Below are 18,478 nucleotides of genomic sequence, written 5' to 3' on the forward strand. Positions count from 1 at the left end.
TAATGAGCACACTTTAGAGATTGAAGGACCCACTTCTATCCATAAATTGGTTTTTTTTGGTAGTCTGGTCAACTAATGTTCAGGAGCAGAGATATATGGATAGAGTGAAGGCATGTGTGAAATGTGATCAAACTTGGGAGACAATGGAGGGTAGATAAAGATTCATTAGTTCCAGTGGTTAGGGATTTTAGAACTTGGGGACACAGTCTGAGAATTAGGGCAACACTATTGTGGAGAGGGGCTAGGAAGCACATCTACACAAAAAAGCTGGTAGATGTTTGGAACTCTCTTCCACAAATGGAAGTGCATCCTGGAGCAGTTGTTAGTTATAAATCTGAGACAGATTTTTATTTGTTTAGCAAAGGTATTATGGGAAATGGGCCAGGGAAGGTATATGAAGTTTGGACACAGATCAGCCATCATCATATTGAATGGCACAACAGCTTAGAGGGGCTGAATGGCCTGCCCTGGTTCTTATGTTCCTAATTGTACATTCCTGTTCTTTTAAACTTACTCAGTATACTGAATATATAACAGATTGAACTTTGCAACATCTAGTATTATGCAGAACGCAGAACCTTCAATAACTCTTCTGAAACCATCCTACCACCTTATGCAAGAAGCATCAGATTATGGGGGAAAAAGTCAAAACTGTGGATGCGTTTCTCTGGCTATCTCATTATCAGAAACTAAAAGGGGATGAGGTTTGATGGACATTTATTCAAGAAGTGAATTCAAATGGGACTTGCCTTCTTTTCACAGTTGATTTCTAAAGGGTTACACGATACATTTAGTAATTCAATTGAATTGCAGTATTATGTCACTATTGAGGCAGGTCGTGAATTATTCGTAACACTTTTGATTGAATAGTAAACAACCACTGTTGATGACTAGATTGCTGAATAGACCTCAAATATAAAAATGCTATAATTTGGTTTTAATCAAGAGTTATGAATTAAATACTGAGCTCCCATATCTTTCACCACACATCAGCATTAACAACAGGCTGCCAAATCCAGGTGTAGAATTTGCTACTCATATGTTCTTTGCTTCTTCAGTTCTGATGAAGAGGTACTGGACTCAAAATGTTAACTCTGCTTTCTTGCCACGAACGCTGCCAGACGTGCTGACTTCATCCAGCAGTTTCTTGCATTGTTCCTCCCTTTGTTGTCTTAACATTTCTTAATTGTACAATTCATAGATCCCAAAGAAAGAGGCCATCTGGCCCATCAATCTGAATCAAACCTCTGAAGAGCATCCCACCCTGTCCTCGTAACCCCACATTTACCATGGCTAGCCCACCTACCCTGCAAATCCCTGGACACTGTAGGCAATTTAGCATGGTCAATCCACCGAACTTGCACATATTTGGACTGTGGGAGGAAACCCAAGCAGACACAGGGAGAATATGCAAACTGCACAGTCATCCAAGGCTGAGATCAAATCCAAGTTCCTGATACTGAGGCAGCATTGTTAACCATAGTGCAACTTATTCTTAGGAACTATCATTATTTCTCACTGTTCCTCATATCCTTTCGTGTTTCAGGGCAATCAGAACTGGACACAGTGCTCCAGAAGATGGTTGACCAATATCCTGCACAACCTCAACACACATCCGGAGAGGCCGCACCTTTCTCTGGACAGTTTTACAATCACCATCAAATTAACTGAAAGGGAAATGGATGTTTGACTGAAGCTTGAGTCTTGTGCCAGGATGAAAATACATGAACCTTGCATGCAAATGAGAAGTTGAAATGGTAGACAGCTTGTTTCAGGCCACGTAGAAAAATACACAGACTTAGAAACATTAAGGACAGGAATGCAGACTGGATAAAATGAATTGTTTAATCTGATTAGGTCCTGTTGATCTGGGAAGTATTTATTTTATGTCAACACTGCCTTTCCTCGAGTATCAAGCTAAATGTCTCTATTTTGTTTAAATTCCTGCATCATTTGAGCAAACTAATGATTCTGTAAGCACAAAAGGTTTCTAATAAACTGAAAAGCAGTCAGAGACTAAGAAACACCAAGTTAAAGTGTTCAGAAACATAATTCTGTCATGACAGTGGTTTGAAATCTGATTTGGTTTTTGTTCAGTGTATTGCAGCTATGGTTTGATTCTTTTTTCATTCATTATCTTAATTTTGCATGGTGCTTTTGACTTAAAATGAGAGAATTTGCTCCTTTAATAATTTGGACATTTTAATCATGTTTCTTTCATTCTCAGTTTGTGTTATGTTTCATTCTGCGGATGCCTGTGGTCTGTCAGCTGCATATAATGAGGGTATCTATCATTTCAATTAGCAAAGTTTTGACATTTGAACTTGGTTACAGTGGATATCCTTGATCTCCAGCAGCCTGCTCTACCATTCAATTAAATCAAAGTTATTTGTCAAGATACACTAGATGTACTTGGATTACTTTGTTGCTGCAAATAAATTCTGGGCAACATAATTTCATTCCCTTTCAGTTAATTTAGTGGTGATTGTGACACTTTCCACAGAAAGATGCAGCCCCTCCGGATGTATCACTACGTACCTGGTGTTTATGGCAGTGACATATCTTATGGTCATTAACACTTCAGCGATATTAAATCAAATTCCATCCATTTATTTTCCAAAGATAGTAGGAACTGCAGATGCTGGAGAATCTGAGATGACAAGGTGTAGAGCTGGACGAACACAGCAGGCCAAGCAGCATCAGTGGAGCAGGAACGGTGTAGGCCCAAAACGTCAGCTTTCCTACTCCTCTGATGCTGCTTGGCCTGCTGTCTTCTTTCAGCTCTACACCTTGTTATTTCATTTATTTTCCATGTTGTTTCATGTTCCTTACTTAGTGTGCAGTTTCAGTATTGCATGAATTTATGCACTCAGAGGCTGTTCTAGATGGTTAACTATGATTTTCACAGTTGCTTGACTTGTAGCTGTTTGTTGCCACAAACTGAAAACAAAATACTGCACTGAGAAAACAGCAGCTGTGGTTACAGAAACAAGGTTACAAACGTGTCAGCTTTTTTCAGTTAATGTTTCCTGGTATTTTATGCATAAGCCAACTTACAGAATTGGCAGCATACCATGTTATTGTAGACAGAAGAGTATACGTTATAGTTTTCCTTTATGGGCAGCATTTGATAATTTGACTGTGTTATAACTTCTGATCTTTTCAATCATTCTGTTTAATGCCATGACTGTTAGACACATTCTGGTGGCCAGTAGAGATCCATGCTTGAGGTAATAGAGAAAATAAGAGTTATCAAGCGACAGAGTGCCGAAGAAAGTCTATCATTTTACTATTTGCGATGTCTGGTATTTTCATCATGTAGCTTTATTGGGGCGGGAAGGTTTGTGATTATCGACTTGGTTAGCGATCTCCTCCTCTCAATTCCACTTTCTGACCCTCCCTTCCAGCCACCCACCAGGTCATACCTATTACCAGCGTCCATCTATCACCACCATGCTGCTACTCGGCCCCGCCACACCGGCTTTATCTTCAGCTAACCCCTGCCCGCCACATCCAGTCCTGAGGAAGTGTAACACCCAAAACGTTGAATACTCCTTTCCTCCAGATGCTGCTTGGATTGCCGTGTTCTGTCAGTCCCCCTTCTGTTTGTCTACCTTTTAATTATCTATACTCGACATGCACGCTGCAGAAACTCGGAATCAGATCAAGGACATAATTTACTATTCAACATCTTCTGCCAATAACTACGCTGTCTGACCCATCATTCATAAAGGGTTGACTTGGGATCCCTCGCGCCGGCGCAGTGCGTCCCCGACTCCGGCATGGGCGGAGCGTGTTTGAAGAGCGCATGTGCCGTTGCTGCGGCTGCAGGTTTATGGTCATTTCACTTCTTCACTGGTGAAGGAGGAAAAGGAGAATGTGGGCGGATGATGGAGTGAGCGGAGTGGCCGGGGAGGCTTCATAAACATAGAGTGGAGGTATGAAACCCAGAGAAAGATGCTCCCGGTGCCGTATTGACAGAGGACGGGCTGGAAGCAGCGGGGCCGCGACTGCCGGCGGCGGCACGGGTAACGGTCGCCATCTTTGTACGGAGCGATGGGCAGCTGAGCGCATGCGTGATCATCCTGGGTCAGAAGACACAGTATTGAGTTTTTTTGTTTTGACTGGCTGGGGTTTACACACAAGAGTGAAGCCAACAGGAATATTAAGTAGAGCAGAATATGGTAGAAAAAAACTCAGGCTTGGCAGATTCTGTGAACATATCGAATGTCGAGGAAGAGTCACTGGACTTGCATTGTTAATTCAAATTTCCTCTCTGCTGTTCCTATTCCAGATCTCCAGCAATTACACTATTTTACATGTACGCAGTTGAAATGTTTGCTTCTAATGAATTAAGGTTTCCATCTTTTCTTTTGCAGGACATCAAAAGTTGCGAACTGACGACTGGAAACTGAAATCAAGTAACGCATCAAGCTCTGAGCGAGTCACTTAATTCATCAAGATCCGAACATCATCAAGTTTATAAAAACGTTTGTATCCTCTGTCTGTGGGCAAACATTTCAGCTAAGAATGCGAGTGAATATTGGTAGAACCCAAAATTCAATGGGATACGTATAGATCTGACCCAGACTAAATTGGAATCAAACTGCAGCTGAGCATTGTGCTGCTTTTCAATAGAAAAAGTTCTGACATTGTCAAGCTATATTCCCGTATATGGGTACAAGGAGGACACGCAAGTCCACAGTTCCCTGGGTGACAAAGATAAATTCAGGTGGAAAAGGAAAATGCACTTATGACAAATGAGGTTGATCGTTCAACCGATACCCAGGCGAAATTTGGAATGCTTAGGGAGAATCAAAGATGAAAGATCAGAAGCAGAGTAAAAGTACTAAAAGAGACCAAAATTAATTTCAATGTGAATGAAAATGTCTTCAGTAGGCATGCAATAAAAATGTGATAAAAGAGTTGATGCAATTAGGAACTATAAGAGAAGCAGAGGAGATGACTAAGGTTTTAAATATAGATTTTGTATCTACCAGTATAAATGAAGAAGATGCTACTCGGGCAATAATAAAGCAAAATGAAATTAAGACCCCTGAAGAGTTTAACACTTTTAGAGATACAATTGGATAGTGAGTCAAAGTTGATGAGGTGTTAGGACCAGATGAAATGCATCTGAGGATTACTGAAGACAGTAACTGGAAATTGTGGTGGCAATGACTGTAGTTTTCCAATGTCCCTGTGACTTAGAGATAGTGACAGAAGACTGAAGAATTGCAAATGTTACGCTTCTCATAAAGTCATACAGCAAAGAGACAGGCCCTTCAGCCTAATCTAGTCCATGCCGACCAAAATTTCGATCCATTCTAAGCCCATTTCCCTGCACTTGACCCATATCTTTCTAAACCTTTCCGATCAATGTATTTTTCCAAATGCCTTTTAAATATTGTTAATATACCCATCTCAATGACTTCTGCTGGCAGCTCATTCCATATGCATACCACCCTCTGTGTAAAAGAGTTTCCCCTCAGATTTCCATGTATTCTTTCCCCTCTTACCTTAAACTGATGCCCTCTAGTCTCGATTTCCCCAGTCCTGGGAAAAAGACTGAGTGCATTCACCTTTTCCATGCCTTTCATGATGTTGTTTACTTCTATAAGATCCCCCTCAGTCTCCTATGTTCTAAGAAAAATGTTGCAGCTTGTCCATCCCCTCCCAATAACTCAGTCCCTTGAGTCCTGGCAATATCCTTGTAAATTTCTTCTGCAATCTCTCTAAACTGAACACAATATTCGAAGTGCAGACACACCAACATCATATACAATTTCATCATAACTTCCAAACTTCTATACTCATACCCTGGCTGATGAAGGCCAATGTGCCAAAAGACTTCTTCACTGCCCTGTCTACCTGTGACTTCACTTTCAGAGAGCCATGCATCTGAACTCCAAGGTCCATCTCTTCCACTACACTCCTTGAGGCCCTACCATTCACCACAAAACTCCTACCTGGATTTGACTTTTCAAAATGCAACACCTCACACTTATCTACATTAAACTCCAATTGGCAAAAGGCCCACTTTTGCAGCTGATCAAGATCCTGCTGCAGTTTCTGATGACCTTCCTTACTGTCCATGATACTACCTATTTCAGTGCCATCCACAAACTTGCTAATCATGCCTGGTACATTCTCATCCAAATCATTGATGTAGATAACAAGCAACAATGGGCCCAGCACTGACCCCTGAGACACACCACTAGTCACAGGCCTCCAGTCAGACAAACATCCTTCCAGCATTACAGTTTGAACATAGAACATTACAGGACAGTACAGGCCCTTCAGCCGTCGATGTTGTGCCGACCTGCCATACCAATGTGAAGCCCATCTAACCTACACTATTCCATGTACATCTATATGCTTGTCCAATGACGACTTAAATGTACTTAAAGTTGGTGAATCTACTACCGTTGCAGGCAAAGCGTTCCATACCCTTACTACTCTGAGTAAAGAAACTACCTCTGACATCTGTCCTATATCTTTCACCCCTCAATTTAAAGCTATGCCCCCTCGTGCTCGCCGTCACCATCCTAGGAAAAAGGCTCTCCCTATCCACCCTATCTAACCCTCTGATTATCTTATGTTTCAATTAAGTCACCTCTCAACCTTCTTCTCTCTAACGAAAACAGCCTCAAGTCCCTCAGCCTTTCCTTGTAAGACCTTCCCTCCATACCAGGCAACATCCTAGTAAATCTCCTCTGCACCCTTTCCAAAGCTTCCACATCCTTCTTATAATGTGGTGACCAGAACTGTACGCAATACTCCAAGTGCGGCCGCACCAGAGTTGTGTACAGCTGCAGCATAACCTCTTGATTCCGGAACTCGATCCCTCTATTAATAAAAGCTAAAACACTGTATGCCTTCTTAACAGCCCTGTCAACCTGGGTGGCAACTTTCAAGGATCTGTGTACATGAGCACCGAGATCTCTCTGCTCATCTACACTACCAAGAATCTTACCATTAGCCCAGTACTTTGCATTCCAGTTACTCCTTCCAAAGAGCATCACCTCACACTTGTCTGCATTAAACTTCATTTGCCACCTCTCTGCCCAGCTCTGCAGCTTATCTATGTCCCTCTGTAACTTACAACATCCTTTGTCACTATCCACAACTCCACCGACCTTAGCGTCGTCTGCAAATTTACTAACCCATCCTTCTACGCCCTCATCCAGGTCATTTATAAAAATGACAAACAGCAGTGGACCCAACACCGACCCTTGCGGTAAACCACTAGTAACTGGTCTCCAGGATGAACATTTCCCATCAACCACCACCCTCTGTCTTCTTTCAGCAAGTCAATTTCTGATCCAACGCCTGTCAGCCAACTGTGTATCCAGTTTGCCAGCTCTCCGTGGATTCCATGTGATCTAACCTTCCAGAGCAGCGTCCCATGTTGGAACCTCATCAAAGGCCTTACTGAAATCTGTAAACACAGCATCTGCTGCACTGCCCTCATCAACCTTCCTGGTCACTTCATCAAAGAACTCTCACAAGTTTGTGAGGAATGAAGCCATGCTGTCTACTCCGAAACAAATCTTGTTTTTCCAAATGCATGCATATCTTATACCTTAGAATTTTGTCAAGTAACTTACCAACCGCATATGTCAGGCTTACTGGTCTATAATTCCCAAGTTTTTCTTTGCAGCCCTTCTTGAATAAAGGCATAACATTCACTACCCTCCATTCTTCCAGCACTTCAACGATGGCTAATTATGATGCAAATATATCAGCCACAGCTGCCAAAATTTCTCTCGACTCTTGCAGGATTCTTGGATATATCTGGTCAGGACTAGGAGATTTATTCACCTTTGTACATTCAAATATTTCCAACACTTCCTGTACTATGATATGGACTGTCACCAAGATATTGCCACTAACTTCTCCAAGTGTGCAAGTCTTCATGTCTTTCTCCACGCTAAACACAGAGGAAAAGTATTCATTGAGGACCTCACCCTTCTTTTGTGGTTCCGCACATACTTGTCCACTTTGGTCCTTCAGGTGTCCGATTCTCTCTCTCTCTCTCATAGAACATTACAGCGCAGTACAGGCTTTTGGCCCTCGATGTTGCACCGACCTGTGAAACCAATCTGAAGCCCATCTAACCTACACTATTCGATTATCATCCATATGTTTATCCAATCACCATTTAAATGCCCTTAAACTTGGCGAGTCTACTACTGTTGCAGGCAGGGCATTCCACGCCCTTACTAGTCTCTGAGTAAAGAACCTATCTCTGACATCTGTCCTATATCTATCACCCCTCAGTTTAATGCTATGTCCCCTCATGCTAGCCATCTCCATCTGAAGGAAAAAGGCTCTCACTGTCCACCCTATCTAATCCTCTGATCATCTTGTATGTCACTATTAAATCCCCTCTTAATCTTCTTCTCTCTAATGAAAACAGCCTCAAGTCCCTCAGCCTTTCCTCATAAGACCTTATCTCCATACCAGGCAACCTGGTAAATCTCCTCTGCACTCTTTCCAATGCTTCCACATCCTTCTTATAATGTGGCGACCAGAACTGTACTGAATACTTCAAGTGTGGCCACACCAGAGTTAGTTTTGTTAAGCTGCAACATAGCCTCATGGCTCCGAAACTCAATCCCTCTACCAATAAAACCTAACACACTGTACACCTTCTTAACAACCATATCAACCTGGGTGGCAACTTTCAGGGATCTATGCACATGGACACCGAGATCTCTCTGCTCATCCACACTACCAAGAATCTTACCATTAGCCCAACACTCTGTATCCCTGTTACTCCTTCCAAAGTGAATCACCTCACACTTTTCCGCATTAAACTCCATTTGCTACCTCTCAGCCGGGCTCTGCAGCTTATCTATGTCCCTCTAACTTGCAACATCCTTCTGCGCATTCCACAACTCCACCAGCTTTAGTGTCATCCGCAAATTTACTAACCCATCCTTCTACGCCCTCATCCAGGTCATTTATAAAAATGACAAACAGCAGTGTATCCAGAACAGATCCTTGCAGAACACCACTAGGAACTGAACTCCAGGATGAACATTTCCCATCAACCACCACCCTCTGTCTTCTTACAGCTAGCCAATTTCTGATTCAAACCCCGAAATCACCTTCAATCACATGCCTCCGTATGCGGGGAACTTTGTCAAATGCTTTCCTGAAATCCATATACACCACATCAACTGCTTTACCCTCATCCACCTGTTTGGTCACCTTCTCAAAGAAATCAATAAGGTTTGTGAGACACAACCTACCCTTCACAAAACCGTGTTGACTATCCCTAATCAAATTATAGACAATAGGTGCTGGAGTGGGCCATTCGGCCCTTCGAGTCAGCACCACCATTCATTATGATCATGGCTGATCATCCACAATCAGTATCCTGTTCTTGCCTTATCCCCATAACCCTTTCTAGATTATTACAAATCCTATCTCTTGAAATTCTCTCCAACACTTTACCTTCAACCGAAGTAAGGCTCTCTGGTCTATAATTACCAGGGTTGTCGCTACTCCCCCTCTTGAACAAGGGACAACACTTACTGTCCTCCAGGCTTCTAGCACTATTCCTGTAGACAAAGCCAAAGGATCTGCAATCTCCTCCCTAGCCTCCCAGAGAATCCTAAGATGATTTTTCCTTTAATATACCTAAAGAATCTCTTTGGATTCACCCTTATCTTCTAGCCAAAGCTAACACCTGGCCCCTTTTCACCCTCCTGACTTCCTTCTTCAGGTAAGGTCGTAAAGATAAGATCAGCAACTACAAACAGTAAACCTCGGTGGGGAAGCTTTGAAAAATGATAGATCAAAATAAAATGAAGGTAGCTTGAGCAAATTTTAGTTAACTAAGGAGAACCGTAATTTCTAAGCAATTGATGTCTAATGACCTTGCTTATATTTTTTGATGAGGTAATAACGTTGGTTATTAAGGGTAATGTTGACATATTTTATGTGGACTTCTAAAATGCATTTGATTAAATGCTTTGCAACAGACTTGTGACAAATGGAATAAAAGAGACAGCAAAGAGGCTGTCATGTATTGCAGTGATGATGTCTGTACTCCTGGAACAGGAGGCCCAAGGTCAAGTCCTAAATGTTCCAGAAGTATGTAATAACATCTCTGAATGGGTTGATTAGAAGGGACAGCAGCAACTTGAATATGAAATTGGCTGAGTGACAGGAGAGAGAGATTTCTCATTAATAGATGTTGTTCAAACTGCAGGAATGTTGATAGTGGAGCTCACAGAGATTGCTGTTCGTACCCTTGCTTTTTCTAATTTATGTAAAGACCCTAGAGTACAGAATATAATTTTATATTTTGCAGCGTCTTAAATGAGTTCAGTCAGTCTGGCAGTTTCCTTCCCTGAAGGAGTTTATCACAATGCAACAGCTTTTGTAATCACGCTTTTTCAGTGCTGGCCCCGCAAATGATCGTTCATTTCAATTTCACAAAGTGCCTTTTTAAAAAAAAAATCAATTTTACAGGATGGCAAGATTTCCGGTTGGGAAACTAACACCAAACATCACATCTGGATCTGATGGAGGCACCCAATTTATGACAATCTTGAACTTCATCAAATATTGAATATGGACAGAGCAAATAGTGTTCACAGGGGAGAAGGACTGTACAAATGTTCCAAGTGTGGGCAAAGCTTCCATCGATCATTTGATCTGTTACAACATAAATGCAGTTACGGCGGGGAGAAGCCGTGGAAATGTGGGGACTGTGCAAAGACATTCAATTACCCATCGGATCTGGACATTCATCAGCGCAGTCACACTGGAGAGAAGCCATTTACCTGCTCCACGTGTGGGAAGGGATTTGCTCGTTCATCCTACCTTCTGTTACACCAACGAGTTCACACTGGGGAGAAGCCATTCACCTGCTCTGTGTGTGGGAAGGGATTTACTCAGTCGTCCAATCTGCAGACACACCAGCGGGTTCACACTGAGGAGAGACCTTTTGAATGTCCAGAGTGCAGAAAATTCTATAAAAGTTCTTGGGACCTGATGCGACATCAACGTGTTCATACTGAGGAGAGGCCTTTCAGGTGCTCTAACTGTGGGGCTGGGTTCAAACGGTCATCTCACCTCACTGTGCATCAGCGAGTACACACTGGGCAGAAACTGTTCACTTGCTCAACTTGTGGCAAGGGGTTTACTCAGTCAACCTCCCTGCTGTTACACCAGCAAGTTCATACCGGGGAGAGTCCATTCACCTGCTCCTTGTGTGGGATGGGCTTCACTCAGAAATCCCATCTGTTGACACACCAGCGAGTTCACACTGATGAGAGACCTTTCAAATGCCCAGTTTGTGAAAAGGGCTTCAAAAGCTCTGGCGAACTGATGCGGCACCAACGTGTTCACTCTGACGAGAGACCATTCAGGTGCTCCGAATGTGGGACTGGGTTCAAGCAGTCAACTCAGCTTACAGTCCACCAGCGACTTCACACTGGGGAGAGACCATTTACCTGCTCTGAGTGCGGGAAGGGGTTCAGTTGTTCATTCAACCTGCTGACACACCAGCGAGTTCACACCGGGGAGAGGCCATTTATCTGCTCCCTGTGTGGGAAGGGATTTACTCAGTCATCCAGCCTGCTGACTCACCAGGGAGTTCACACCGGGGAGAGACCTTTTGCCTGCTCCAATTGCGGGAAGGGATTCGCACGGTTATCCACCCTACTGACACACCAGCGAGTTCACACTGGGGAGAAACCCTTCAGCTGCGCTGAGTGTGGGAAGGGATTCACTCAGTCATGCCACTTGCAGAGACATGAGCGCACTCACACTGGGGAGAAGCCGTTCACCTGTAACGTGTGTGGGAAGGGATTCAGTCAGTCATCCAACCTCATGACACATCAGCGAGTTCACAAGTGAGTACTGTGGCTGGAGTTTGCCATCAGTTGCTGAACCATGTTCACTGAGTCTATTTCTGCTGATATGAATAAAGTCCAGCCCAGTTATCAGGGCTAGTATTGTACGTAAACAGAAAGATATTGAGTTTTATTAAATGTCAATAAATTTCTTTCTTGGGTCCGTTGTTCTGTTTGGAGGTGGGTTCGATCTGGAGAAGTCACACAATCTTCACTTGAACGTGCTCCTGGTTAGAACAACACTTTGTGGATCAAAGATGTCTGGGGCTCATTTAGGAATCAGTCCAGATGAATAGAAATAAAGGACCAGGAGTAGGCCGTTTGGACCCTTGACCCTCTTTCACTATTCAATACTGCATTGTCCTGTCTGCTTCCCATAGAAGACTGTCTATATCACTTCCATGGTCTTGTCTGTTCCCGTGTGGCCCTGGAGAGGGTGCATGTGATTCTGAGGGGACTTGATGGGGTACACACTGAAGAGATTGTTTCTCCTACCAGAGGAAACAGAGAGGCCCAGTCTCTAGAGAAGGGGGTTGCCAATCATTTACGAGTGAAATGATGAGACATAACATCAAGTGAAGGAATGTGAATCTGAAATTTTCCAACCCAGCACATTGTAGATGCTTCATTGCTGAATACGTTTCAAGCTGGGTTATAAACTAGGTCTCTCAGGGATTGGGGGTCGCTATGGAAGTGGACAAGAAGTGGAGTGAAGCCTAAGTTCAGCCCTGATCATATTGAATGCTGGAGCAAGCTTGACTCACCAGATGGTCTCACTGAATCATAGAATGGAGAAGAGGCCATTCAGCCCATCAAGCCTGTACTTCCAAAAACATACCAGTCTACACTACTCCCACTTTCCTGTACTAGGCCCATAACTTTGAATGCTATGACACTTCAATTACTTGTTCAAATAGTTTTAAAAATTGCGTGGTTTCTTGCCTCAACAACTCTCCCAGACAGAGCTTTCCAGACTCCCACCATCCTATAGACAAAAATGTTTTTTTTCCCCTCACATCCCCTCTAAATCTCCTGGTTTTCACTATAAATTATGCTGCCTTGTTATTGACCATTCAATAAGTGGAACAGATCTTTTATATTCACTCTGCCTATATCCTTCATACGCTTACACATGTCCTTCAAGTTCCCCACAACCTTCTCTGCTCCAAAGAAAACAACCTGAGCTTATCCAGTTCTGTCTTCATCACTGGAATGCTCCATCCCAGGCAATATCCTGGTGAATCTCCTTTGTACCCTCTCCAGTGCAATCATATCCTTCCTACAGTGCAGTGACCAGACTGCACAGTGCAGCTGCGGTCTAACCAAAGTTCTGTATGATTCCTATGTCACCTCTCTGCTCTTATAATCTATGATATCACTGAAAAAGGCAAGTGTCCCACATCTCTTCTTATCTACCCCATTAACCTGTCCTACCACCTTCGGGAGGATTTGTGGACAGGCACTCTGTTCCTCTGCGGTTCCTAGTGCCTTACCATTCATTTGAGTACTCCCTTGTCTGGTTCCTTCCAAAATGCATCACCTCCCATCTGTCAGGGTTAAATTCCATCTGTCATTGATCTGTCCATCTGACCCGTCTGTTTGTATTTTCTTGCTAACCTAACACCTTTCTCCTCGCTCAACTATCTTACCAATCTTTATGTCATCCCCCAACTTACTTATCACCCCTCCCACGTTCTCACCCACATGATTTATAAATATCACAAGCGATAAGCACTGATCCTGTGGTACACCATTGCGCACTGGGCTGCAGTCACACAAATAGCTTTCTCCCTTCACCTCCTGCCTCCTATCACTAAGGCAATTTTTTGGATCCACCTTGCAAAGTTACCAGGGGTCCCATGAGCCTTTATCTTCCTTGTTAATTTCCTACGTGAGACCTCGTCAAAGACCTTTCCGAAATCCATTTAAACTATATCAATTGCCCCACCCTCATCCAAACACTTGATCACCTCCTCAAAAAATTCCACCAGCTTTGTTAGGTTTAACTTCCCTCTGACGAAGCAATGCTAACTGTCCCTGATTAAAACTTGCTTGTCCAAATGAAAATTAATTCTCTTCTTCATTATTTTCTACAATACCTACCATTAACGTTAGACTCACTGGACCGTAGTTCCTGGTCTGTCACCTTTGCTATTAAGTGGAACCACATTAGCTATCATTCAGTCCTCTGGCATCTCTCCCATAGCCAGAGATGGTTTAAAAATTTGGGTCAGGTCAGGGCCCCTGTGATTTGTTCCCTCATCTCCCACAGCAACATGATATACAATCATCCAGAGTTGGAGATTTTTTAACTTTTAGATCTACCAAAACCTCCTCACTTCTTATACCAAAGATAACAAAGTGTGGGGCTGGATGAACACAGCAGGCCAAACAGCATCTTAGGAGCACAAAAACTGACGTTTCGGGCCTAGACTCTTGGTCAGAAAAGGGTTAGGGTTAGGGTTAGGCTTTTCTGATGAAGGGCCCGGGCCTGAAACATCAGCTTTTGTGCTCCTAAGATGCTGCTTGGCCTGCAGTGTTCATCCAGCCTCACACTTTGTTATCTTGGATTCTCCAGCATCTGCAGTTCCCATTATCTCTGATCACTTCTTATACTAGTCGGCTTCTATCTCTTGTATTCTTCCACAAACACCTTAGAATACAAAATGTCTCAGACACTAACATTGATATCCTGGTTTAGTTAATAAGGTTCCTTTTGCTTTCCTTGGAAATTTGTTGGTTTTGATTTCTTAGTTTCATTACCCTATCTGTTTGAGAGAATAAAAGAGGAAGAAGTCCCAGAGAAACTGGAATTGTCTGTTCTGAATTTCTAAGCTGGATTGACAATACTGAACATCAACTGTTTATACAGGGTGCTGAAAGGGAATAATTTGCCAACAGAAAATTCAAACCAAACATAACACGGAGATCTGGAGACACTCAATTGATCAGAACCTAAGTGATAGTGGTCTTTGACCGTGGCAGGAGAAATGTCTGTCGCAGAAAATGGTTTTAAAAAGTAAATGTGACTATGGAAAGAGCTTTAAACAGTTTACACAAAGTGGGGAAAAAGCACTGCACCATTAACAACGGAGAGAAATCGTGTATGTGTTATATGAGTGGACGAGATTTCAAATGATAATCCAATCTGGAGAGAAATACACAACAGCTGCGTCATGGAGAAACCATGGAAATGGGAAGACTGGGAGAAAGGATTCAATTCCCTTCTGAGATGGAAATCCCTTGGTGTAATCACATTGGGGAGGGAATGTCTCCTACTCTGGGAAAGGGTTCACTTGACCATCCACCGAACAACTTGTCGACCAACTTGTTCACTCTGACACAAGACCCTTTAAGTGTTCTGACTCTGTTGCTTTAAAAGTCAACATAGTCTGTTGACCCACCAGCAGATTCATGCTGGGAGAAACCATTCACCTGCTTTGTGTGTCTGATGCAATTCACTCAGTCGTACAAACTGTTGACATATCAGTGAGTTCATGCTGATCTGAAGTCCTGTGATTCTGGAGAAAGTTTTAAAAGTAGCAGTGATCTGTAGAGACACCAGCGAGTTCGTAAGTGCAGGGACTGGATTCTGCTGCTGTTCATCACATCCAGTACTTCACTGTGTTCATTCTAAGAAAATTTGTTTCCATTGATGTAAGTAGTCACTATAAATAGGTTGATGTTTAATATTCTGGATATAGATTAAATAAATCAGCTTTGTATCAATACACAGTCATCAAGCCCCTGTGGGGAGACTGATGACCTGTTACTGAGTGTTTCCTTTTTTGACTCCTTTTTCGTCTGTTGATGAAAGACTTATATTGATATAGCACCTTTCACCACTTTAGAATGACTGATAGCGCTCCACAGCCATTTGAAATGTAGCCTCTGGTGTAATGTAGGAAGCTGCTACAGCAAATGTGCGTAGCAAGATCCCATATTTAGAACTGTGATAAGAAAATCCTTACAGTATGGAAAAAGATCATTTGGCCCATCGAGTTTGCACCAACTCCCTGAACAGTATCCTACCCACTACCCCCACCCCATCTTATCCCTGTAATCCCACATTTACTATGGCCAATCCACCTAACCTGCACGTCTTTGGACTGAGGGAGGAAACCAGAGCAACTGGTGGAAACCTAAGCAGATAGGGGGAGAATGTGCAAACTCCTCACAGACAGTCCACACAAGTCTGGAACTGAACCCGTGCAGACACTGAGTGGCCCGGTCTGTTTGTTCAGTGATGTTTCTTGAGGGATAAGTATAGAACAGTTCACTAGCAGAACTTCCCTACTCTTCACAAAACCTCATGAGAACTTTCCCATCCAGCTCAGCGGGTGGCAGGAGTACTAGTTGGATATTTTGTCTGGAAGAGGGGACCTCTGACAGTGTATTGTCCCCTCAGTACTACATTGGAATATCAACCTGGATTTTCTGCTCCCATTTCTGTGTAAGGATTTCAACCATTGACCTTGTTGCTCAGAGATGTGAATGCAACCATTGAGCCATGATTGACATGCGGGATTTTTTCAGTTCAGTAACTCTCATGGACAAGTTTGAGACTTTGGTCTAGGATTAGCTGAAAAGGATGTTCAAGTCATAGGTGATTTAAAAACATTTTATTAAGAAGCAAAAGGTCCTACACGATACAGAAGAGGCAGAAAATACATACATCCATTACAGTGAGAACGGTTCACCGGTCCCAGACGGGACAAGTAGAAACCATGAGATAACAAGGTTTAGAGCTGGATGAACACAGCAGGTCAGGCAGCATCAGAGGAGCAGGAAAGCTGACATTTCAGGTCAGGACCCTTTATCAGAAAATGAAATGGAAACCATGCTGTTTCTCCTTTTGTCAGTCTTCCTAATCTGGCTGGAATGTTAGACTGAAGCCAGCCTCAATCATTGTGAAAACCTGCTTTACACTTGAAGCATGAGATTTCCCCCCGCCACCGCCCACCACCACTGTTACTCTCTGTTTTTCAGATTCTGTGCTAAATATGTGGTAACAGGGCTCGGTTGTCCTCTGCTTGTCAACTCATTATGCTCTATAAGAGAGAGAGCACTATTCAAAAACTACAAAGAAGTACGGCACAGGAACAGGCACTCCAAACCTGTGCCAATCATCATGCCCAAACTAAACTGAAAAGCAAACCTTCTGCTCTAATTTGGTCCATAACCCTCTATTTCCTCCTTATTCATGTGACCATCAGTTGCCTCCTAAATGTCGCCAATGTGCCTGCTTCCAACATCTCTGATACTGCATTCCAGGCTCCTACCACTCTGCATGAAAACTTTCCTCTCTTTAAACTTTTGCCCTTTCGCCTTGAACCTCTGTCGCCTTGTAATTGAAACCTCAACCCTGGGAAAAAGCCTTGTAATTTTGTACACCTCTATCAAGTCTCCTTTCAGCTGCTGTCTTTAGAGTGAAAACAGTCCTAGTTTTTTTAAGCTTTCTTTGTAACCAATGCCCTCCAGACAAGGCAGCATCCTGGTGATCCTTCTCTGCACACTCTCCAAAGCTCCCCTGACCTCCTGGTAACGTGGCAACCGAAACTGCACATAATACTCCAGATACGGCCTAACAAGGGTTTTATAAAGCTGCAACATGTTTTGCCAACACTTTTACTCCACACCCTGGCCGATGAAGGCAAGCATGCCTTATGCCCTCTTAATCATTTTGGCCACCCAAGCTGCCACTTTTGAGGAACTGTGGACATGCATGTTCAAATCTCTCTATGTTAATGTTCGTAAGGGTTCTGTCATTAACAGTACAATTCACACCTAAATTTGATCATCCAAAATGCTTCACCTCACATTTGGCTGGATTAAACTCCATCTGCCATTTCTGTACCCAAGTCGCCAATCTATCTATATCCTGTTGTATCCTTTCACAATCGTCAGCACTATCAGCACCTCCAATCTTCATGTCATCTGCAGACTTACTATTCACACCACCCACATTTTCCTCCAGATCACTTACATATACCACAGATAACAGCAGACCTAAAACTGATCCTCATGAAACACCAATATTTACCGGTCTCCAAAACACGCTACCACCTACACCCTCTGTCTTCTCCAACCAAGCCAGTTTTGTATCCATCTCGACACCCCATCCCGAATCCCATGTGATTTTAGTTTCTGTACCAATTTGGCATGTGGGACTTTATCAAAGTTACTAAAGTTCATTTAAACTACATCCACAGCTCTTCCTTCATGAATTATCTTTATCACCTCTTCAAAAAATTCAATCAGGTTGGTGAGACATGACCTTCCTGTATGAAACCATGCTGCCTGTCATTAACCAGTCCATTTTCTTATAAATATGCAGATATCCTGTCCCTCAGTACCTTCTCCAAGAGCTTCCCCACCACAGATGTCAGACTCACTGGCCTATAATTTCCTAGATTATCCCTGCTTCTTTTCTTAAACAAGGAAACAACATTGGGTAATCCCTAGTCCTCTGGAACCTCACCTGTTGTCAAGGATGATGTGAAAATATCTGCTAATGCCCCAGCTATTTCTTCCCTTGCCTTTTGCAGTAATCTGGGATAGATCCCATCTGGGCATGGGGACTTGTGTACCTTAATACAATT

General features: G+C 43.0%; 1 protein-coding gene across 1 annotated transcript in view; it reads left to right on the forward strand.

The window, feature by feature from the left end:
* The first annotated feature begins 3,814 nt into the window (after positions 1-3,814).
* Positions 3,815-18,478, forward strand: part of LOC125448995 (uncharacterized) — a 100,794-nt gene continuing 86,130 nt past the window's right edge. The window contains exons 1-4 of the mRNA XM_059641836.1: positions 3,815-3,938; positions 4,380-4,490; positions 10,489-11,876; positions 15,388-15,448. Coding sequence (XP_059497819.1) covers positions 10,591-11,876; positions 15,388-15,448 — 1,347 coding nt within the window. The 5' untranslated portion in view covers positions 3,815-3,938; positions 4,380-4,490; positions 10,489-10,590. The remainder of the gene's footprint in view (positions 3,939-4,379; positions 4,491-10,488; positions 11,877-15,387; positions 15,449-18,478) is intronic.

This window comes from Stegostoma tigrinum, chromosome 43 (genome assembly GCF_030684315.1).
Source record: "Stegostoma tigrinum isolate sSteTig4 chromosome 43, sSteTig4.hap1, whole genome shotgun sequence".
NCBI lineage: Eukaryota > Metazoa > Chordata > Chondrichthyes > Orectolobiformes > Stegostomatidae > Stegostoma > Stegostoma tigrinum.